We start from the raw sequence: 21,948 nt of genomic DNA, 5'->3' as shown, positions 1-21,948 counted from the left end.
CAGTTACTATTTTCCATAGTTTCAGATCTTGTCATGCTACAGATACTGATAATATTCTGAGAAAGTAAAGTGATTTTCAAGTGAGTGAACATTACATTAGAGATTTCTGGATGTGCAGTACTAGTTGTTAAGCACCTTGATCCAATGGGATAGCTTTATGGGTCTCAGAGAGGCTGTCTATACTGCCTTGGTGCCAGTGCTTTTAGAGATAGTTTAAAAAAAAACATAGTGGAGCATAGACAAAGAAAACTGGTACTACAACATGAGTGGCTGGGTGAAAACTACTCCTGCTCATTGGAGAGTGAATTGAAGATGGTTGCCTTATTGGAGTGAAAGCCCCTTTCAGCACATGACTTAAATGAGGTGCCCACAGAGGAAGAGATTCATCAGACTGCAGAAATATTACATGAAAGCCACTGGTAAATTCAGGCATTCAGGTGAGTGTGACACCCACATACACATCTGAGGAGAAGGACAATGGCTCTGGGTGAGGGGAGTGTGGTAAGATCAGTTCCACAACTAACCTTGGCCGTTGTGCTCATTAGTGAAGGGGGTGCAGCAGTACGGCAAAAACAGTGTGGTCATGGTGGATGAGATCATCTGCTCCAGTCCCCCCAAATTCCGGTTCCCCGAAGCTGGGTTACGGATAATGATTACAAATAAGTTTGGACCACGCACCAGAATGCGGATGGCAAGCCGTCTCATCATTAATGAGGTAGGTTCATTAAGAAAACAATAAATGACTAACAAGTAGGGGGGTTGCCAGAAGTGCATGCTCCTAGTGACTTTGGTGTTTGGATTCTCCCATGTTTCTAGCCCTGGGGTTGCTGCGTGTCTCTCTAACAGCTATGTCATGGCAGACATAAAGATGCATCCTCAAGGGATGGTGCTTTCTCTTTTCAGAGGAGAGCAGTCATGAGGAAGGGCATTCCTTAAAGATCTGCAACCTTCTCTCTATGCAAGAGGATATATGTTTGCTTGTGTGTGTATGTTTGTACCTTAGGATTTTATCTGAAGCAGAATTGGTTTTGAGTCATTAAAATTGGTCAGGCTAACAAAGGATAAGAGGTCAACCAAAAGACTTAGGAACTGCTCCTATGTTTTCACAGCAATCGGCATCATATTAGATCTTCTCAGTCTTCACTGTAGTCATCAGCTCGAAATGGAAGTGAGCCATTTAAAAAAAAAAATGTTGGGAATTTGGACAATTTCAATTAAATAGTAATTTTTATATTGTCACCACATATTGCCTTATTTTTTATTTTATTTTGTTCTTTTTCCCCTCATCTTGCAGCTGAAAGGATTGGCCAAATTTCATTGTTTACAGCTTACATAAAGATTTTTGGGGTGAAATCTTTGCTCTGCCAACTTTGTTTCTATGAAGAAGACAGGAATTTATCCTTTGCTCTTTCCAATATCAAATATGAGAAGAGGGTTTTAACTATTTTTAACAAATGAATTAATTTCAGGACCTTCAGAAGCAGAGGCTTTTGCTAGTTCCCAGAATGTAGATATCATGATAAAATTATTTTGTCTGCCAAGCATTGTATATACCTCCAAGAAGGAAAGCAGCGATCTAATATATTTGTAACATATGTCCAATTTAAAAGTGAATTATGTTTTAGGAAATCATTTCAGTGGAATATGTCCAAGAGCAGGAGGAGATCAGATAAGGCACAAAGTAGCAGTTGCCTCTGAAACTTCAGCTTTGAAGAGAATTCACTGATCAAAGAAAAAAATCTTAAACCTTTCTTAATAGATATGCACCCAGAAAGCTGATATTTGCTGGGTGCATATCTGCAAAAAATCCTTTCTAAGCTAAAGCACTTTGGTTCTCTGTTCTCCTGTGCTCGTATTTCCAGTTTTGCAAAGCATTTAGATATGAGTGTTCTCTATTTTTTATTCATCTTTTGTTGATATTCGTCTCGATTTTTTTGACTGTTGTTGCAGTAACTTTATTTTTCAAGGCAGAGCTCTGTAGGGAAATTGCAATAATTTGTCATTAAAAAGAGAGCACTTCCCAACTATGTACTGACTCACATAACAAACCACAAATGTTTCTTTTTTTTTTTAAGTAGGAAATTATTATTACATTCCTCATTCGCCAGTATAATAACTGGCATATATACAGATATTTAAAATTGATCACTGCTATTATTTTACTATATATTGCAAATGTAGCAGTCAGAGTAGGGGATGAAATATACATTGCATAGGGTTTGTATGCAAAAGGGCAGCTAGGGTTAATCTTGCGTTTGAAATGTAGGATTGATTTTAGGATCCTTAGTACGAGGAATGGAGATGGGAAGGAGACAGAAGAGCAGGATATCATTAGAGGAATCTGGGGTCATGAGTCCTTTGTAGGCCACCTTTAATGCCACAGTAATATGTTGAGTATTACTGCTCGGTTATGATACTATGGCTGGTCAGCTCCTAGTGTGAGTAGGAAGTGTTGAGTCAGAAGGGTTTCAGAATAACTGTGCTCATTAAAATGTGGTGTGAAAAAAAAAAACATGAGAACTTTCTCAATCATCACTTGCATCACTTGAAATACCCAAGTTAATAATTTTGAGATCAATTTTTAATACTAACCTCACAAACAGAGGTAGGTCACATACAGCTGTGTTTGTTACTCTCTGGAAGAAAGGCTTTGTGGAGAAATTCCAAGGCTCAGATCACTGGGACAGGACAGGCAGTGAAAAACAGGTTTAACGAAGTCAAGAACATTTCCAAGCTTATGGATGTTTTGTCTGTGACCCTGCGCAGCGTCAACGACTAATCCAATCTGCAAATGGCTCAAGCAAACAGCTTCAGAATGGCAAGCATGAGAATATTGAAAATGGGAACATCCCTGTGGTGAACCAAGTGGAAGAAAATGAGCATGACAATCTGTCTCCATTTTCACTGCCAGGTAAGCCTTACTTTCAAGATGCTTAGGGTGAGGAAATGGAAGAGAATTAAAATGCCAAACACTGGCCTGTAAGAATAGGCAGAGTATGTGGGGAGAGAGGAGGAAGGGGATTGATTTGACTCTCTGGAAGTTGGATTTAAGGACAGTAAAACCAAACCAGAGGCTACATGACTGAAAACAGATCACAGGGAAATGTTTTCCAGCCGTCATGTGGAAGTGCTGGTTTGTCGGAGGTGAAGAAAAAGTAGGTAAGACCGGTTTATATTTAAAAATGTTAGACAAATCTGATGAGCATTGTTCTAAAGGTGACTTTGAAGTAAACAGTTAATATTTGTCTCTTAAAGGTTAGTAGGCCAAAGGTTGCTAGGTGTATAAAAATCTTGATGATACAATGGCTACAGGGATGACTTCTTGAAGGAAGATGTAGAAAGATTTAATAAAAGGTTTAAATTTTTTTGATGGTGTGTACAATTCTTAGAGCAATAGTATCTAATACTACTCACATTTGAAAGTGATTTCATCCTCTGGTGTAAAGGGCTATGTATAATCAGTCTTATTATGATGGTGGCCTTAGCACATTACATGTTGACTCGCCTGCAAAAGCTGTAGTGATTAGACAGCAGAGATTAGACCCTTCAGAGGCTCGTAGGCACTAGTCATCTGGCACACAGCTACTGTTCAATGCCAACATTACTCGGCATAAATGAATATCACATGTAGTAAAAAAGAAGGAAGAATTTTCTGTGTCTCACACACAGTTCTAATATCTTGGAGATCACATCATTTGCTACCATTTTGAAGAGATGCTTGTAACTGAACAAGCATCCAAGCATATTGAAAAACTTGCCCTATGAAGAATGAAAAAAAATGGTATGTTTTCACTCGTCACTGTAGTGTGTGCTCTTACAGGACTATCTTGCAGTCAATAGTTACAGGCTTTCATCAAAGGTTGAAGAATGGTATCAACTAATTCAGTAAAGATAAGCCCATTCAAAGTGCTTATTCAGTGAAAGCATGAAAAAGTGTCTTTATTGCATGGCAAAATAGATGAATGTAAGTCAAAATTGTGCTTGTGTGCATGAACATATTAAATATCAATAATAATAATAGTAAATGTCTCCCAGATGATGTTAAAATGCAGTGTTGAATGCACATTTTGGCAAAGACGACTTTTAAATCTAGTTGTTTCCAGGAAGTTTGTGGATTGAAGGTTTAATTGGGTAGTCACTTATATCTTTTTACAATCCAGGACGATGGAGAAATCTGAACATGTAGCAAACATTACCAGCAGACCAAATTGTTATGTTTTCTTCAAATCATCGTTTTCTTGTGTAATAATTTCTTCAAGATGTGGTCCTCCTCTTTATGTATAAAAAATATACTTCAGTGTGGAGCTTTCAAAGCGTGTGACATTCACAGTAGATAAAACGTCTTCAGCTATGGAAGTGTGTTTGAGTTATGCTGTTGTCTGTTTCTTAATGCAGTTGATCTGCATTTTTTTGGAAAGTCTTTCAAGATAATTGAGGTGTAACAGGCCAAAGTGGAGCCATTGATACATTCCATGCTGCAATGGAGCAAAAGTTCAGCATGAACTCCAAGAGTATGCATAACAGTGGTGAAGTGAATCTTTAAAATCCTAATCATTATTTTCAGGCTTTGTTATTCATCTACTGTCTGGAGATGATTATCTATTGGTTGGGTTCTCATTCGTATCTATTACCTATTGGGACAATTCTATTTTTCCTCTAAAAAGTGCCTCTTTAATAATTTGAAAAAATGTAAAGAAATAGTGTCAGGCTTTGTTGTTGTTGAAGTGCTGTGGCACAAGGAGTAACCTAAAAAACCCTGACATTTGAGTCTGACTTTAAGGAAAAGGTAGTTTGCAGATGGTTTCCCAGAATCCCCTCTGTTTTTCTTTTGATATATTTTCAGGCCTGGAATAAGGCATATAAATTTTCTAAGGATCAAAAGGTTCATTTATTCTCTCAGTACTATAAAGAGTGGTATGAAGAATAGCCACTGAAAGGACTTTCTAAGTCAACTTCTTGCAAAGTGCTAAGTAGAAAATTTGCTCTTTTTTTTTCTTTTTCCTGATGTTCTGTAGGCATCTTTCTTTAGCTGGCTTAGGTTTAGCTTTGCTCCTTCAAATTGCATGTCTTATATGCTTTTTTAAGAAGAAATTTCTTATGAAGCAGAAAAATATATGTAAGTGAAGTTTAAAACACTACATCAGTCTTTGAGTGATGTCCAGTTGTCATTTGATGCTTTATATACCATTAGTGATGGTGTTCTGTTATAAAAGTAGGCCTTCAGAGCATTGTAACAGAGAATAAATTTTTTTACAGGAGAATAATGTCAAACAATCATGTCAAGGCTAGATCCCAACCCCTAAATATCTTTAAAGGTATTTTCCCTCTGGGTGTGTTTCAGGCCCATCTTGAAAGAGGAGGCAACACAAATAGTTTTTATGGAAGCTGCATATGATACCATGCAAAATCAAATTAAAGCAGGATGAAACTGAGCAGGCATATGTAGACAACAAAATGATTTGTAAAAGCCCTTGCGCAGCACAGTAGTCTTTTAGAGTCCGGACTCAGAAAAGACTTTTGCACAGCTTTTAAAGGATGATTAAATCCCATTCACTGTCATGTATTCAAGATCCTCTAAAATATTCAGCGTTTGCAGCTCCTGCTGGTTTCACGGAAATGAAGAACTCCCCCTCTCACAGAATTGTACTGTGGATTCATTATATAACATGTGCTGGTATTAGGTAAAATAAGAGGAATAATTCTCATAGCTAAAATGAGATAGTAATAAAGGACATCAGCAGTGCTGTCCACTTTTGTATGGATCCAGAATACGAAGCCTAGATAGAAGCCAAAAAGAATTAACAGTATCTTCTAAAATCATTAAAAAAAATATTGTACCAAATGATCATCTAGCCCAATATTCTGACTCCAACTATGGATTTTTGAAGTCTGGGGAAGGATGTGAACAGGACAAGTGTATATAATACTACCTGAAACTGTTCTGCCCTTTGATTATTTTCAACTTGCGGAACTATGTGTGATTTCCAAGCATTTAAAAGACTTGCATGAATTTCTTCATTAATCTCTTCATTCTTTGCAAGTATTTAAAATCCACAACATCCTTTGGAAGAAGTACTACAGTTGTGTGAAGAACCATCTCCTTTTGCTTGCTTTGCATTTGACTCCTACTAGCTTCATTTGATGTGTTCTGATATTGGAAAAGTGAAGAAAGAATCTTCGTGCACCTCACTGTAGCACTTAGGGTGTTGTAGATTGTCATGGTATCTCCCATGAAGTTGTTTGTCCGCAAGGTGGACTGGTTCTAGTTTACCTTTTCCTTTCATCATCCCTGTTGTCTTATCTCTGAATCTTTTCCATTTCTGCTGTACACTTTCTCAGATAAGAGGACAGGAACCGTATATCCAAGATATGAATTAATCAGATTTTTAAATGATGTTCTCTGATTTCTTCTCCTTTTCTTTCCTAACATTTGCTTTTTAACTGCTTCTGAGTATCAAAGAAATGTATTTCTAATGACTCAAAGGCAGAAAACAGTTTACTGTGGAAATATGTCTCTGGAAGCACTGTTGCAAAGAGTTAATTTAGCTTTTCTGAAATGGCAGAAGTTCCAGAACAAGACCTAACCTTAGTGTTCTAGAAGGCTTTTCTGGAAGAGCTTCTTCTTGCTACCGCCTATATACAACTGCATCTACCTGTGCAAAACCACTTTTGCATTACCAGTGCAAAAGTGCACTTTCTGGGCAGATCTCACATACGGCTTCAATTGCTGCGCTTTTGTTTTGCATTGTGGCATATTCTCAGAGCTCATGGGGTCCTTTTGGTGAAAATTCACTGTAAGAATGTGCTGCATTTGCGAGAGTTGAATGCAATGCATCTACTTCATGTAGGAGCAGGGTACACAGAAGAGTTTAGAAGTGTATTAGGCTAGGGTTAAATCTAGTAACATTACTATGTGTGCTCGTCACTTTGCTCCGAAAGGATGTAGAGGGCCTGAGGAAGCCTATAAACCCCAGCCCTCTTTCTTGGAAAGTAGATGGCAACATTAAACATATGAAATAAGCCAAACCAAAATCCAGTCAAGCCAAACAAGACATAATGAGAGTACTCTGCTCTATTACACTTCATTGTGGTGCAGTATTATCTCCTGTAAAGCTGTAGTAATTCTGTACTAAGAGTAAAGCTCACTTCTGCAGATTGCAGTGAATTTTTTGTTCATGTCCTGTTCCTGTTGTACCAAAATACATCTTTAAGGGAACATTATTGGCATAAATTTTAATGTGCGAAGTGTTGTAAAGGCACAGGCTGAAAATAGAAATTTGCATTTTTTTTATTTGCAATTTGTATTCTGGAAAATGGACCTTCTATTCTGAGAAAAGTGTTAAGAGTTTTGGAAAATAGTCTGTTTTGGAAGAAGGTGAAAAGTAAAACCTCAATATTTTTCACAGAGAAAAGAGTTGTCTTCAGAGACATGTTACAGAAGAATTGAAATGAGAATGTTTTACCAAGTCTACTGCCCTTTTGGAAGGCTGACAACGATGGGATTATCTTAGATATGCTTCTACCTACTTTGTAGCCTATGTTTGTAGTGGGGAGAGTCTTTTGTCTCTTCACAATTCCTACGGAAATTTGCAGAGCTGAAATCAATAAGGATTTTCCAAGAAGAGAAATCTTCTTGCAGTCTTCCAGAGTGTCAGCTGCTGTGTTAATATTAAACAGCAAATTAAAAAAAACATTGACTCAGAAATGTTTTATTTTGCAACAAAAGCGTTATTCAGTGGAAAATCACTTTGATGGAAAAGTCACAATGCATCTCGTCTGTTACATTTCTTTTAGGCACTTCTGTGTTTTGTGCTATATTTGGGACAAAAATTCATATTCATCCGTTGTGTTTTGAATGCAGCACATGCTCAGAAATGAATTAGGCTTTCAGATTGGCTGCTTTGCATATATTGAATTTTTCCAACAATTCTCAAACCTGATGGACAACACTCTAGCAGCAATTTCGTAGCTATCTAGCTTACACCTCCACATGGGAAGCTTTGTAGTGTATCTTGTTACCATGCATTTTAAGTTCAAGACTGGAATGAATATTACTAATGATATGTGAATGTAGGCTGCTCTGTGCTGCAAACCAACATACAGTAAATGGAGATGATCATGTTATATATGCCTCAAAGGTACAGTCTTGATCCGAATGAAAACACAGTTTTATTTCACTCTTTTGTACGGAGCTCCTCGCAAATCTGCATGGATGTTACAAATAGGAAAATATTTTTCTTATGAAAAGGCACTTTATTTAGTGCCTTAAGGAAATACCTCTTTCTTGTTAATGCTGCAATATGGTTTAATATTTTTTTTTACCATCTGTGGTACATGTTAACTTTTTTTTTGCCAGCAAATTATCCATACATGGAAGCAGCTCTTTTAAGTGTAACAGCTGGAAAGAAAAGCACTCCAAAAAGGTAATGAACATTAGCAAAGGACTCTTTGTTGCAGTGCTTTCCCTTAGTTTTCAAAAACATTGTAACCAGACTTCTCTATAATAATACCTCTCTAGAATATTTGGCATGTTTGGCTTCCAAAAGTCTGTTAAATGTTTTTGAGGAACAGAGAAGAGGATATATAAAGGAGGAAAAATAACTTCAAGCAAAAAAAAAAAAAAAAAAAAAAAAAAAACAGATCATCCAGTGTAACAGTAGGGTGCGGTGAATAGAATATAAAGCAGTGTGGACATTTATATTAAGTAGTATTCTTTCATTATTGTCATGAGGGGTTGCAATAAACAAATTATGCCTTTCCTCAACTATATACAATGCTGCAGGAGCCTTCAGATCCAGAGCACATAAGTGGCCCATACTGCAAAACAAAAACGAAAACAACTGAGCTAATGTCCTATAATGGGGCTGTTTGTCATTTTTTACAGAACAGCTATTTATTGAATAATAGTGTTAATGATGATAATTTTCTTCTTTGCAGATGTACAAGGCAGGCTAAAAAAGAATCATAATACAATTTGTCATTAACTAAAAACACACTCCAATTAAACAGATTTATAACTAAATCATTTTAATGGTTATTTTACAGTGGGTGGTCAAAAACAAACCAACAGCAAAAGAAGCAATTTCAAAACAGCTAAAAAAGGAATAGTTTAGAAGCTGGGTGGTGTTTGTGTATTTGCTGAAGCCAGGTGGGGTGGATGAATTGACCAGCCCCCGGAGGAAGTGAGGCCTTGCTTTATGGGGATGTTGCAGCAAACTCTTAATCTACCAAGTTCCAGTGGAAGGGCAAACTCCCTTAGCACTGGGTGGCACACAAGTTCCATCAGCACAGTGGGAGCTTAAGAGAAGATCTGAAGCAGAAGCAAGACCAGATCAATTTAAGACCTTACATAAGAGTTTATATGGAAGCAAATGTAAAGTGTATCGTATACGCTAGTCATGATAATTAAGAGCTATTCCAGGTTATCTGCAAATAGCCAGCTAGTTTCTCTGTTAACCCAGCAAAACCCAGAACACAGTTCTGGTCCTCTGAATTCTCAAGTCTGGTTGTCACATGATGGGTGGCAAGGGCCACTTCCATAAATTACATAACTGAAAAACACAATTCTGACCCATGAGTTTTTGTGGATAAAGCATCAGCAGGAATGGAGCAGGATTTTTAATTTAATGCATATGCATTCAACCTGAGCAAAGACAAGGGAAAGGCAAGTCCCTTCCTGCCAATATTTTTGTCTTCCTAGATTGCAGCAAGATTAGCAGTGCCGGGGTAAAGCACTGTGAATTCTCACTGGTAATCATTTGTTCAGGTGATTCAGGACAGTGGACAGGATCCCTGGCAGGATCTGTGTTCATCAGTAGAGGCTACTGGCATCTGTCCTACTTATTCTTCGGGCAAATTTGTTTTTCATTCATGGTATTGAAAAGACAAATGGTCTTGAATTTCTCCTGTGTGGAGCACCACTGAAACCAGTCAGACTACACTAGCATCAGCTCAGAGTCAGATCTGTATTTTCTCCTGTGAGATAGTTGCCCTCTCATAGTACATTTGGAATTAAGCACTGAGGAAATTACTGGCATAGCCCGCGCTGACTTGTTTGACTATGAACCAAGCTAAGCAGCATGGATAGACAAGTAGTACAAATTAACCAGCAGGAGACTTTTCATGATCCAAACAAACAAACAGAGGGAGGTGAGAATTATCATATGATTTTTACAGTCTCGTAAGCAGAGTTGAATTGAGATGTGAACTAAGAAATGTAATTTCTTTTTTTTTTCTTGTGCAGAACAGATAAAAGATATCTGTTTTAAAAACCTGCTTATGAAACTATACATAAAAAGAACTTTTCAGTAAAATCTGTAATAGCTCCTCGGTAACACTGAAAATTTGAAGACTAAAATGAAGTGAGGGTCCTTAGTAGTTTTATGTCTTAAGTTCTGCAGCCGCAAGCTAAAGGGAATAGAGGCAAGTTTATGCTCAGATTTCCTGCCAGGCTCATGATTTCTCAGAATTCACAAGAAAATCTCAGGTTAAGAAGCTGACTCATCACCTAAGGAGGTGAAGTACATACCTAAATAAATGAATGAAGACTGTTACATTAAATTAGGCTTGTAAGTAGCCTTACAGATTGCAGAGGTATTGCTACATTTTAAGATGTCTAATGTTTAATTCCATTGCACCTGGTGCACATAGATCCAGATGACAGATTTTGGATTTAATTGAAATAACTGAAAAAAACATAAGCAAATCCTAAATCCCAATGTCTTTGCTGAAGGAAAATTTCTGGTGAAGTTGATGGAATTTTCTCTGATTATTATGGGCCCTTTTAAATTTCATTAGATAAATTTATTGGAGATGTATTTGATGGTTTTCAATGTGATCACCGATTTTGTTTAAAATAGCATCTTTTGATCTCATGGATATAATTATCCATTTATATTGACTGTAATAACAAAAAATCCTTATTAATTCTTATATTCTTATATATCTGGTATTTCCAGAATTTATATCTCTGAAAAATATGTCACAGTTATAAGTCTCAAAAGAGACTTGAGTTTTACATGCACATTTACAATACTTACCATTTTCTAAAGTGGAAAGGTTCACACTTGCTTTCATCAATAGCAGCAGGTCTCTGGTATTGCTCGCAGGTTGATTTCAGAGCTGTATGAGGGGAGGCAGTATCTTCAGGCTTCCTTTACAGAGCTTAAGTGACTTGCCCGAGGTGGTGCTATTCACATTTGCAGAAATAGTTGTCAGATCTCGTTCTGCAGAATCTGAGCTTGAGGTGCTCTCCAAGTGACCGCAGTCCAGTGTATGATGCAAGGCTGTCACGCTCACAGTTTGGGTCTACGGGTCTGTTTTTCTATGAAAAGTAGTTTCTCTTTTTGCACAGAAGGTGCAGGTTATTTTTTCTACCAGTCTTTCAATCTCCCTTTTAAATAGTTCATCATGTAATTTTTTTTTTGATTTGATGTTTTTATTTTGAAGTAACGATAATAATGTACATATTTGAAAGAGCAGCAAAACCAACTGGTATTGTGTTTTTAAAAGCAGCCATGCTTTCTTGGACTTGCATGCATTTTGGCAGGCTTCAACTGTAATATCCTGACACATGCTTGCAATTTCACAACTTGGATAATGGTATAAACACAGAGCAAGCAAGGATGAAAGGTATACTGGAAAATGAGCTGACTTACACAATTTTAACCAATTGTCTGAAATCTTATCTGCTGTAGTGTAGTTGGGCCTAGGATAGTGACAGAAAAATCATAGTGTTTTTTTTCTTTCTTTGTCTTGCAGATGGAAAAATGAACAAAATCAAATGGATTTTGACATGGCCATTGATATTCCTGCTCTTTTGCACCATTCCAAACTGCAGCAAACCGCGCTGGGAGAAATTTTTTATGCTGACATTTGTCTTATCCACTCTCTGGATTGCCTTGTTTTCCTACTTCATGGTGTGGATGGTAAGTGCATGTAGAGAGACTTGCCATATTGAGTGAAATCTCATGTTAGTGTATCTCTTCAATGGATATTCTAATTATAATAACTTTATGCTGCTCTTTTCTCACAAATATTTGGGCCTTATCCTTACTCTATGGGGCACTTGTAGGAAGGTGGCAGCTAGATTTTCCAAAGAATGTAGGTGTCCAAGTCCTAGTAGTGAATGGAGTCTAAATGCTGGCATCTGTTTGAGACACCGTTAGAAATAGGTCTATACACTCTGATACTGAAGCACGTACTAAAGTCAGGTAGCAAAATTTGAAGACTCACAAGTACTGTAAAATACTTTGAGTGGGCTAGTGGAATAAAATCCTTTTTAGGAAACAGTACTATGGTTGCTTGTAAAATGTTTCTATTTGCCTAAACCTATGAAAAATAGATGATACCTGGTGTAGATCTGTAAATTGTGATTAATTTAGGAGCACATTTACTTGAAGATTTGACTAGGTTCCTGTTTTTTCTTTCTTACTATCATTTAGTTTCTCTTTTAAAGTGTACATTTTTCAGTCAGAGAAAGGGCAAAAATAGGAAAGCACCTCAAGCTGGTTTTAGCAATGAAAAAAAATAATGATACTTTGAAGTATACTTTGAAGTTGTCTTTCTTCTACACTGAAAGTTGCAAAGCCAGGCAGTTGTATATGCCTGCAATTGGAAGACTGGTGGTTTCTGGTATTTGAAGAATTCATATATCCATTTTTTTTTCCTTCAAAAGAAAATACAGTGAAGAAGCTGTTGACTTCTTTCATATTGGAACTGTTGACTTCTTTCATCTAGTCATAGAAATGCAGTATGCTAAAATTTGATGTGATATTTTAGAAAAAAAATTGCTCATGATTTGACTGTAACTTTTTTGGGTAAAAACCAGCTATATCCTCCCCAAATGTGTTAGTCATTTGTGGGCTGCTTTATAGTCATGTTTTTTCTCATGGAAAATTTTGTGTTCTGTATATAAATAAACATCATAAATATTTAATTTATAAAGTTTTGCATTGTAAAGTAACCACTCTCCCTTCTGTTTTGGAGACACTTGAAGAGAAATTTACATTCCAGCCATTCATTCCTCCCGGTATAATTGTGCCAAAGCTATACATGCATTTCATACTAACTGTCCTTTGTATGACTGTGTATGTACACATACACATTTGCATGTGTCCCTCTTCTCAAACAAGAGATGTGCTCACCAAGGCTGCAAAACCCCTTATTTCAAGAGGCAGCCAGATCCAAGTACCCCGTTACCAAGTACAGCAGGGAATTCTTGCTCCCTCTTGTTTCTGAGCCACAGTTTCCCTTTGACAATATGAGAGCTGGTGCATGGATTCCCTTCACCCTTAGCAGTCTCGACAGGGAAGCAGCTCCCTGTCCCTGCTTCAGTCCTTTCGCTCCCACAAGGCTGTTTCTTTCGTGTGCTTGGCTACCTGTTCAGCCTTTTTTCCTGAGTCATCTTCAATGTGCTTTGAAAATTTACCTAAATACAGTAGCCTGTCCTTTCAAAAAGTTCTGCTACAAGCTTCAACCGCTTCCTAAATTCTTGTAAAGCTGCATCTGGATCCCCAAGGGACAGTATAACAAGACCTGCTCACTGCAGGATTGTATCAGGAGTCATGCAAGAAACTGGTTCCTTCTTCATGTACTGGGATAAAATAAATTATTTGTATCTCTGTCCCCATGTCCCAGTAAAAATTAATTCTAGTTCTTCTGTCTTGGGAATTGCTTGGGAATTTACTAAGAAAAATCTTGTCATTCGTGAGAAAGAAAAGGGATAACAACAAACCCCAGCAGGCTGGATTTTGCATGTGCTCCTCCTTAAAAGATCAGTATGTCTTGTTAGAAATACAGAAAAGGGAGCTTTTTGTATTGCTCATAAACTGCTTAGGAGTATAGTCCAAAGTACTTTTTACTAAGTTGGTTTTAGGCTGGTTATTGCAGAAATTGATAAGTATCTTGCGACAGGGTCCACGCCAAAACTCAGGGTGTGACGTAACTGTATTGGAATGGGGGTCTTTCCAAATATCACAGGTTAATCTCTTCTCCTTGCTGCTCAGGTGACTGTGATTGGATACACCCTTGGGATACCAGATGTGATCATGGGCATTACTTTCCTAGCTGCAGGAACAAGCGTCCCCGACTGCATGGCCAGCCTAATAGTAGCAAGACAAGGTACCTTGTCCGATGAAGCATAATTACCATCTAACATAACTTTTCTGTGATCTGCTTTCTCCATACATGCCAATTCTAAATGTAGTTTTATTGTTTGTTTGTTTGTTTTGCTGTATTGTGAATCAAAAAGTCATCCCTGTCCTGTTTTCTTTTGCTTTATGGGACTGGGCACAGCCTAGCGTTCTAGGTCATTTAGCACTCAGATGTCCCATGCAGGGTATGTATCACTCAGGGTAAAGAGATGTAAGGAGTAGGCAAGACTGGGATATCAGCTATTAAAACACATTGAAGAATATATGCTGATCAGCACATGTTCATGTAAAACTGTGATTTTCAAAAGATCTCTTGAGCCCAGGGAAATGAAGTGCTTTAAAGAGGATCTGGCAGAAGTGAACTAGCTCCAAGCATACTTCTCATCCAAATGCAGATCTCTTTTCCTTTGTCATGAGTACAGAAATTGGAAGAGATTTTAGACAACTATCTGCAATGTCCTCATCAGCTCTATAACTGAAACTGTCAGGTACTTCTCACGTATCTTTAAACTTTTGATTTAGTTTTTTTTTTTTACATTTCCTATTTTGCTTGAGAAGTATCTCTAGCCACATCCTCTCCTTTTGTCACTGAAAAACATTAAACCTGACAGTGTGCTGTCCTGTACCTCAACAGAAGAACAGGCTCTGATTGTAGTCTTGTCCACTACTCTAATTCCCCTAGGCTTTTTTTTTTTTTTTTCAGATAATGAGTTCTCCATTACACGACAGTGGGCAAACAGCAAGAGTTCTAAAGTCAAAAATGAACTACCTTGAAAGTCCCGTCTTTGCAGTATGAGATAAGAATATTGATGTTAAATAATATCTGTCATTTTTGAAAGTCACACTATAGACATAATCTCATCTTCAGAAGGGATGTCGCTTGATTAAAAAGGATTACGTGTTTAAAATAATTAATTTTCCAGATTATGTTTACTTCTGTGTTCAGGAAAATCTCACAAAAAGCAGAATAAAAGTACTCAGGATTCTTATGGAACCACCTTCCAACTAAATTAATTTTCCTTATGTAGTGTTAAAGTGAGCAGATTTTTGGAAGAATATAAAGAAAATTTGTTGCATTTTAAAATGAACAAACTGCTGCTTTAGTATTAGAAAAACTACTGTAGATATCGTTTCTTCCGAAAGTGAAGGCAAACAGCAAAAAACAGCCCCTCTTTCAGGAACAGTGTGAGGTTTTTGTACCGCTTGGTTACAAGAGAGGCGGTTACAGGACAGGCTACAGATATCTAAGGAGTAGAGAGTAGTACTGCCATAATATGGATCTGAAGCGTAACCTTTCTGTCAGTATCTCCCTGCATGCAGAGACTTGTGACCAGCAGTGTCTGTCCCTGCTATTTGCACTCGCTCAGGTTTTTGCAGGGCACGTTCTATTTGCACGTAAGTTCCTCTTCCTTCCCATGGATCCGTTTCATGGAAGTGATTCAATAGCTAGGCATGTGCCTAGGAGAATTTAGCAAAGGCAGAGAAGAATTCTTTTGCGTCCACCATGTCCACTGACATTAGTGTAGAAAGAGATGCCAGCCAGGGATGAACATGAGGAGCAGATATTCAGTAGTGTCTCGTGACTTCAGTACTTTTCACCTTTTTTTTTTTTTTTTTTTTAACTTTCTTTGCCACTTTACTATTCCTAGAGTGAGTCGTTGCTAGTTAGGGCCTGATCCCTGAGAGGTGCTTACTATCTTTGACTCCTGTCTGGGTTAGTACTTTTCAGGATTGCTTTTTGCCATTGACATGAGCTAATTGCCAGGCATCCACACGCTAAAACCAGCAGAGGATCGCCAGGTTCTCTGTGTCTGCAGACTGTCTAGCACAACTGTATCAACTTGGCCTCAGGTGTTGAACGACTGCCATTCACCCAAGCCACAAGGAAGACATAGCTAGAGTGAGCATATTTTGCATGCACTTTTCAAAAGTTATGCAAAGATTATGGACATTATCTCCTTACCTCAGATACTCCAGCCAATCCAAGGGGCATTCAGACAGTGCAGATCATTCTCCTTTAGTTTCCTTTAATCCGTGGAGTATATGTTAGTTTCAGCTGAGAGGTTTTTTTTTTTTTTCCCCTCTGCAGGCCTCGGTGACATGGCAGTATCCAACACAATAGGGAGCAACGTCTTTGACATTCTGGTGGGCCTTGGAGTTCCGTGGGGTTTGCAGACCATGGTGGTTAACTATGGATCATCCGTATGTATACTGGGCATATTTTTACTCTGTCCGTTTTGTTTTATTTAAAAAATATGTATCATAAAAAGAAAGCATACAAATAGAAAAAAATCTCTTGCGCATGTTTATTGGTTGCTAAATAACATATTTCTTCTTCAGGGAAGCAGGAGTTAAGGGAACAATTTTCCTTCCACAGGATGCAATTAATTCCCCTTGTTGTCAGTTGGAATACATGATATTGCATGGCAGGAAAATAGGGCCATGGATATCTCTGTTTAGCTCTGCCATTTCCTGACTGTATAGCTACAAGCACATCGGCCGGTCTCTCTGTGTCTTAGTATTTTTCTCTGTAAGATAATAACAACAGTGTTTTTCTACTGAGGCTTTTTAAAAAGCCCATGTTTTACTATCCTTTACTATAGTTTTAAACTATAAATGCCCGTGTTTTTTATAGAGGTGGGATGTTTTTATAGAGGTGGGATAACTTGCACATTTGTTTGGATTCTTAATCATCCTATTCTCCATTATGATAAATCTGTCATGGATTTGTAAAATTTAAAATGGTAAGTCAATCACTATTCAAAACAGGATGTAAACAACCATAAATCAATACATTTGTTTCTGATCTCTAAAGCACAGTTATTATATATTGAACATATTAAAGATCTCCTCTTTGTCTAATTCCTATAGGTTAAGATTAACAGTAAAGGACTGGTCTATTCAGTTGCACTTTTACTAGGATCAGTGGCACTTACTGTAAGTATCGTATATTTCCAAATATAACTCTTTGGAGTAATCAAATTGTAGAGTAATTTTTAGCTATTTAGTTGATTTATTTTAGAAGGACAAATTGGAAGTACTTATCATCCCCAAAGCCTTGATTGATAGAAAATCCAAACCTTCCAACAATACCATGAGTAGAAGGGCTGCCACGGCTGAAACCTGGCGCTTGGTGCAGTAGAGGTGCTGGATAGCTCCCACTCATTTCAATGCCACTTGAAACTGTGGTGTCCTCTAATATCTCTGTGTCCAGCTGCATACCCCGGGCCTGTCTCTGCTTTATGTGGAGGTAAGACCCAGGTACACATCAGTCCCTTCTGCCTCTGTGTCTGCTTTCCAGGACCAGCCTGGAATAACAATGTGCTCTAGCAAAACCCCCTAATGAAGACTACTCTGGGAGGGCTGTGAACCTCAGCACTTTGAATAAGCATGCTAAGTGTTATGCAGTGTAAAGCCCTTATCTTTGTAACCCCGACTTGCTAAGGAGAAATAATAATTCTGTTTCAAAAGTCAATTTTGCTGGTACATAGGGTCTGATCCTGCTGACTCCCAGGGAACCCACTGTGGGAAGAAACAAATCCCAAAGGTATCAATATGCACTTATACTAACATCTTTTTTGCCAGCTGCCTGTGGAGACTCTGTAGAGGAGGTGATCATCATGGGAGATTTCACACTGTTGCATGGCTAGGTCTCACAAAATTCCACATCACCTGCACACTATTTTAAGTGGTAGAATGAGCAAGGCTGTTCACTGTGCCACTAACTTCTCAATGCATCTCATACATAAGCTGTGGGAGCCTGTTCTTTTCCTGTCCTCTCCCCAATTCTGCTATACTCCACAGTGCTTATGAAACAGCAAAGATACTCTTTGGACCTTTGTATCTGATGACATTGCATGCATATTAGTAACCAGCGCTTTTGGAATCATAGGGGGATTATGTAGCTAATGTTACGCTAGCTGTTCAGGATTTTCTGTAAAGACCTCTCTTATAGCACAAACTGTATCAGCTGAGTTCATGGCATCTATTATTCTCTCATTTGTACTGTTGCATGCTCTGATTCTTCTCTCACCCCTCCCCAGCAAACATCAACAGAGCTTTAGAGTAATTCAGAGTACTCCACGCGGCTGGAAATAGGACCCTTATGTGAATCTCCCTCCCCTTAGTTCTGCTTTCTTTAATGATTTGCTCAGTTCCAGCTCTTTTGAAGCTGTTGAAAGAATGAACATTAGGTGTTGGTGTACTACTAGGACATAGGAAGATCTGAGGAGGGCACTAGGGAGAGGACTTCATTGCATTTATTTAGTTGATACTGAAGCAATGAACAAATGCTGCTGTTCCCCACGTGTTGAAAATGCAGCACATGCTGAAACTGAGCACCTAGGAGTCTCTTTCTCAGTTAAATGAAGAACTTGTGAAGAGGCTTTGAAGTGGATTCATGTAATATTTTGTAAAAGATTCTTAGCACAGAAGAGCCAAGGCAATGTTTGAGTTATTGGATGGGCTTTTACTTTCATTTTCTTGATCAGAAAAGCATATGCTACCTTTTCATCTGTAAAATTACCAGGAATATGTATTTATCTTGGTTAGGGATTTCTAATTCAAAAAAAAAAAAATCTAATTCTAGCTTGTAATGTGGTTTCCACATGTCTGCTTTGGAGTTTAATTAACTAACACTTTGTTTACTTGCAGGTGATTGGAATCCATGTAAATAAGTGGAAGCTTGACAGGAAATTGGGCATCTACGTATTGTTTCTTTATGCTGTTTTCCTGTGTTTCTCTATATTGATAGAGTTTAATGTCTTCACTTTTGTCAACTTCCCCATGTGCCGAGAAGAACTTTAAACTACAGTAAGGAGAGAGACTGAGATTCTGGTGATTACATGTGCTGTAAATGACTGGAGACTTTCGACATTTCTACCATGTCTCCGTCAATAGTTGAGCGTCATTCCTGCTTCGTCAGCTCACAAGCACTTTTACCTGTGTGGAAGGAAAACATCTTTCATTTAACATGCTCAGTTGAGGCAACCAAAGCATTTTTCTCCTCTTTGGATACTGCTGCTCAGTCATACAGTTGTGTGGATCTCACGCAGAATTCTCAAATATCCTATTTCTGGGATATACTGTTGTGTTTTTCATTCTCTTGCAGACAATCAAAAAACACCACCAAGGTTAATAGAAAGACTGGAGAAAAATCTTTATAGTTCTTTGGTTTTTGACAGTTACTGTCCATGGAAAAAAAAGAGGCAAGTCCAGAACTTTTTGTGGCTCAGTCAAAATGTCTCAACTACAGGACCAGAAAGTCCAAGGCACATACCATGGCCTGCACTGTTGAGGACATAATTCCCCCTTCAAGTGCTCTGCTTATAGAGGAACTGCATGGACGGTTTTTGATGGGAATGTTGACTATTTATCACTCCTCCTTTCAATGAACATTATTGAACAATGAACAACATTTCAGAGAAAGAAGAGGAAATGGTTGATGTTGTATCACTTTTGATGATGCACACTAAAAGTAGGAGTATCTGAATATTGAAGAAGATAATTTCATGCTGAGATTCATACTTGAAAAGTATGTTTTATCATTAACAAGAATGCTGTATACATAATATAAACTAACATTTGTGGAATATTACTCCATGAGAAAAAAATGCATTGGCCCTAGTAAGTCCACTTTGTAAATTTAGAGGAAAGTAATCAAATAAAATCCAACTGGGTGCTCAGTAACTATCAGTTATTGTTATAATCTCAGAATAGTATCTTAACACTATCCAGGCTTTCTGACAATAAAACTCATCCTGGATATAATTTCATTAGAGTGGTGGGGGAAAGAAGCTTATTCATCATTAATGTATCAAGAAAGTAGTGTATTCTTCTCCATTTTTTATTTCTTTCTGCAAGCTTAATGAAGATGAGTGTCCGACACTCAGCAGTGCAGATAAGAAACAGCTAGGAAAAAGCAAGTCTATCCAGAGAACCTGGTCCTTGATTTGATTTCATGCAACTTTTAAAGCTTGATATGCTTCTTTTTTAACCCTGGCAGTTACTCCTGGCAGAGCCAGGTTTTGATATCCTTTCCACCAGCATAAATGTGATGAAAGGAATTGCTCTGGATGGACTGCAAGATCTGGCCCAGATTATTAAGAATAATGGATAAAATTCCACATTTTTAGAGGTCATATGATTTAGATTCATATGATTGAGAAATGAATATATTTTGAAACCTCTACTAAACTTTAAAAATATATTGAAGTTGTATATGAATGAAAGAGCACATAAAGTTTCTAAAGAAGCACAGTTAACTTTATACATAGTTTTTTTAATTTTTTAATATTTATAAAGCAAATCTATCAACTAAAAGTTGATACATTTTTAAAATATATAAATACTTTGCACTTTAGTCTACATATAAAAATTCCCATTATTGCATCAATGAGAATATCCTTTTAAGTGTTGAGCAGACAAGCACTAACTCAGAAAGTTTTTTATTTTGCCATATATGAGAAATAATTCCCTTTAACCAGTTGGTATGTAGAAAAATGTTTACACCAGGCAATGTGTTTACAGTTAAGGCTATTTTAAGAATTATTTTGGTACAAATTAAAGAGTGTATTTTGTTGTTGAATTTTAATAGGAATTGGATTCAAAATAATCCCAAGGAAAACAGGGCGACATGTGTGATATTTGCTTCACATTTGTTATAGATGTCAGTATTAGTACCCAATTAAGGTTTGGGATTTTTCAGCTTACTTAGTTAAACTAACCAGTCCTAACATGGCAACAAATCTTTCATTATTAAAATGCTTTTTTGACTAGGCAAGCATGACGGTAGACTTACTTGTCCTCGAGTATGCAGATGACCTCTTTCCTGGCATTCAAGACATTTTGGCCGTGGTGTAAAGCAGAAGGAGTTGAATTCATCTTTGTCTTCATGAGTGTCGTGTTGCAGCTGCGCACATGCTGGAGCATTCCTCTCCTTCCAGGAGGATGCTTTGCTGCTCATACTTTTAGGTATGAAAAGAGTAGAGATAGAAGCTGAGTTAAATGGACTCTTCCTGGGTTCTGCCTTTCCATGTTCTTGGAGAACTAGGTGCCTCCAAGCAAACATTTGCTCTTCTGTGTGCAATGCAGGCTGCCCAGATGTCTTTATACTGCAAAAGGTTTCCAATATCTAGTTTTGAATGCCTAGTGAGTTGACAGTGGTGAGGTGTCAGCTGAATTGTCAGTGGTGAGGGCATCAGCTTTTACAGTGCCAGACCCAGCAAACTGTACTGTACCTTCATAGTTCTGAGCCAGCTGACTCTTTAAGAGTAGGGACACCAATTTGTTCCATCAGCAGCTGTTCCCTGGCCCAAACATGTATAAAAATGCTTGCTAATGGTCAGTACTTCAGACATCATTTCAAATTTCTGCCTAAATTGGTAACGTTCTTATAGTAGAAATATCACTTGCACCAGAAAGCCTGTGTGTTCTCTTGTCACTAGTGACAATCCCATAAGGTAATACTGACCGTAAATGCCTGTCACCTCTGGAAGTCCTCACTAAAATGCAGGCCCAGTTCAGGAAAATTTATATTGAATTTGTACTCAATTTTAATGTTGCACCTCCTGAGGCAGTGTCAAATGCACCTTCTGTTAAAAACCAGTTATCTTGCCATGCTTATTATTATTTACAATGTTAATAAACTTTTCCTCTAACAGCACCACATGACTAGGGGTATGTTGTTTGCCAAAGAATTATGAGACACTATATCAGGGCTTTGATGACAAAAATATTGTAAAGTACTTTATGCTAAAGAGTCCCTATATAGATTTTATCCATATACTAAAACAAA

General features: G+C 37.6%; 1 protein-coding gene across 1 annotated transcript in view; it reads left to right on the top strand.

The window, feature by feature from the left end:
- Positions 1 to 20,008, top strand: part of SLC24A4 (solute carrier family 24 member 4) — an 85,000-nt gene extending 64,992 nt beyond the window's left edge. The window contains exons 11-17 of the mRNA XM_088539703.1: positions 546 to 715; positions 2,767 to 2,911; positions 11,761 to 11,927; positions 14,007 to 14,121; positions 16,243 to 16,355; positions 17,025 to 17,090; positions 18,807 to 20,008. Of these exons, the coding sequence (XP_088395829.1) occupies positions 546 to 715; positions 2,767 to 2,911; positions 11,761 to 11,927; positions 14,007 to 14,121; positions 16,243 to 16,355; positions 17,025 to 17,090; positions 18,807 to 18,959 (929 nt within the window). The 3' untranslated portion in view covers positions 18,960 to 20,008. The remainder of the gene's footprint in view (positions 1 to 545; positions 716 to 2,766; positions 2,912 to 11,760; positions 11,928 to 14,006; positions 14,122 to 16,242; positions 16,356 to 17,024; positions 17,091 to 18,806) is intronic.
- Positions 20,009 to 21,948: the final 1,940 nt, after the last annotated feature.

The sequence above is a fragment of the Tinamus guttatus genome, unplaced genomic scaffold (assembly GCF_059628265.1).
Source record: "Tinamus guttatus ecotype Peru unplaced genomic scaffold, ASM5962826v1 Tinamus_guttatus_pri_ptg000048l, whole genome shotgun sequence".
In the NCBI taxonomy this organism is placed as follows: Eukaryota; Metazoa; Chordata; class Aves; order Tinamiformes; family Tinamidae; genus Tinamus; species Tinamus guttatus.
This window is presented reverse-complemented; position numbering and strand designations above follow the sequence as displayed.